The sequence below is a fragment of the Frankliniella occidentalis genome, unplaced genomic scaffold, assembly GCF_000697945.3.
Source record: "Frankliniella occidentalis isolate FOCC.00 unplaced genomic scaffold, Focc_3.1 Scaffold6161, whole genome shotgun sequence".
Taxonomy (NCBI): Eukaryota; Metazoa; Arthropoda; class Insecta; order Thysanoptera; family Thripidae; genus Frankliniella; species Frankliniella occidentalis.
Window position 1 is genome coordinate 1 of NW_026273195.1, and position 1,770 is coordinate 1,770.

Consider the following 1,770-nt stretch of genomic DNA (forward strand, 5'->3'; position numbering starts at 1 on the left):
TGTGGCAGGGCGGGGCGGGCCTGTCTCAAGCCGCGGAGGACCCTTGGCCCGTAATGGTCGGACGTCGCACAGGGCTCATTTAACATCGAACAGGGAGCTCCTAATAACTTCATCAGGACCTACCCGGTGTTTACCGCGGGCATCGACCCGCCGCCACCGCCGCGATTAGAGCCACACACAAGTCCCAAGTCCGTCAATCACTCGACCAAAAGAAAACTACGATAATGCTTCCGTGTCCTTCTCATTATTTTCACTTTTTCCTTGTGTGCTTCTTTCACGGGCAAGGCCACGCGGCTCAGCCGGACAGCGCTGGGCGAGACGGCGTCCGGACAGGTGGTCAACCTGCTGAGCAACGACGTCAGCCGCTTCGACATCATGGCCATCTTCCTCAACCATCTGTGGATAGACCCCACGCTCACCCTCATCATCGCGTACCTGTTGTACGCGCAGGTCGGCTGGTCGGCCTTCGTCGGCATCGGGGCCGTGTTCATCGTCGTGCCACTGCAGTGTGAGTAAGCGTGCGCAGGGCTTCAGAGAGAACGATCATTCATCATGGGGGACTGAACCTACCCACCACGGAACGAAAAGGCCCTAACAAAAAATCACCCAAAAGTCACTACATAGGAGGCCACACCAAGTACAAACCTTTAAAAAAAAAAACTTGGAAAATAAATAGCAAAGACAGTCAGAGTAATAAAAGTATATTAAAAAGGAAATTTTGGTCTACGAAAAGTCAGTTACATAATACTGTTACTCATACGTAGAGATAATTTTTGAACAGGGCAACAATACTGTTTAGCACTGCACATGACCTGACCCGGCATGACGGTTGCAGCCTACACCGGCGGCCTCTCGTCCAAGTTCCGGCACCGGATCGCGCTGAGGACCGACAAGCGCGTCCGCCTCATGGACGAGATCGTCAACGGCGTGCAGGTCATCAAGATGTACGCGTGGGAGAAGCCCTTCAACAAGCTCATCTCGGAGGCGCGACGGTAAGTCGTGAAGGCCGCCGCCCCCCGGCGTTTCGCTACAATGACTTTCGCGGTTCGCGCGGGAAACTTGAATGCACTCCTCTTAAATGTCATCCCCCTTTATTCAGCGACGAGATCAAGGAGCTGCTCAAAGTGTACATGGTGCGCGGCGTGTTCATGACCTTCATGATGTTCACCACGCGCGTCGCCCTGTTCTCCACACTCGTCACGTACGCACTGTCGGGCGACCCGCTCAAGGCGTCATTCGTAAGTAGACAGCTCTGTTCAGACAAAAGGGGGGAAACGAGGAGGCGTGCCCCATATTCGCACAGCACGCAAAACAAGCGTTTGCTAACATAGCTAAGAAAAAGTTTGACGCCTTAGTGGTTGTTTTCCGACTGGCTCAATTTCTGCACCCACAAAAATAGTTTATTGATTCAGGGGGAAGCTGACACAAGATAAAATTCACCATTGAAACAAGGCAATATTGTCTTCAGAATAAGATTTTTCTCTTACTCGAAGGAAAATATCAGCTTGTTTCAAGAGTAAATTTGATCTTGTGTCAGCGTGCACTTGAAACAAGGAAAAATTTACTTGAAACAAGAAACGATTTTTCTGGGTGTGTCGGCAGACTTCCAAATTGAAATCTTTGCTAGAGTCTATGAATGCATGTATATATATCGTATCTGGACAAGAAAAATTCTTGGTGCTGAGCTGCTTAAGCTAACTTTTGACTGATGCACAAAAAACTTTTGCTAACACAGCCAACTGAAAAAACAAACAAAAACATAGCAAAAAA

The 1,770-nt window shown here is 49.5% G+C and overlaps 1 protein-coding gene across 1 annotated transcript; it reads left to right on the top strand.

The window, feature by feature from the left end:
- Window positions 1–257: 257 nt before the first annotated feature.
- On the top strand, window positions 258–1,346 carry LOC127752305 (ATP-binding cassette sub-family C member 4-like). Its single transcript, XM_052277231.1, has 3 exons — window positions 258–508; window positions 836–992; window positions 1,100–1,346. Exons 1-3 carry the CDS (start codon window positions 376–378, stop codon window positions 1,329–1,331), a joined length of 522 nt encoding a protein of 173 aa, XP_052133191.1. The 5' UTR covers window positions 258–375; the 3' UTR covers window positions 1,332–1,346.
- Window positions 1,347–1,770: the final 424 nt, after the last annotated feature.

Excerpts from the sequence above, each read along its gene's own strand:
- LOC127752305 (XM_052277231.1), top strand. The coding sequence starts at position 376 with ATGGCCATCTTCCTCAACCATCTGTGGATAGACCCCACGCTCACCCTC. Across the intron at positions 509-835 it reads CATCGTCGTGCCACTGCAGT|CCTACACCGGCGGCCTCTCG; the intron begins GTGAGTAAGCGT and ends TGACGGTTGCAG. Across the intron at positions 993-1,099 it reads CTCATCTCGGAGGCGCGACG|CGACGAGATCAAGGAGCTGC; the intron begins GTAAGTCGTGAA and ends CCCTTTATTCAG.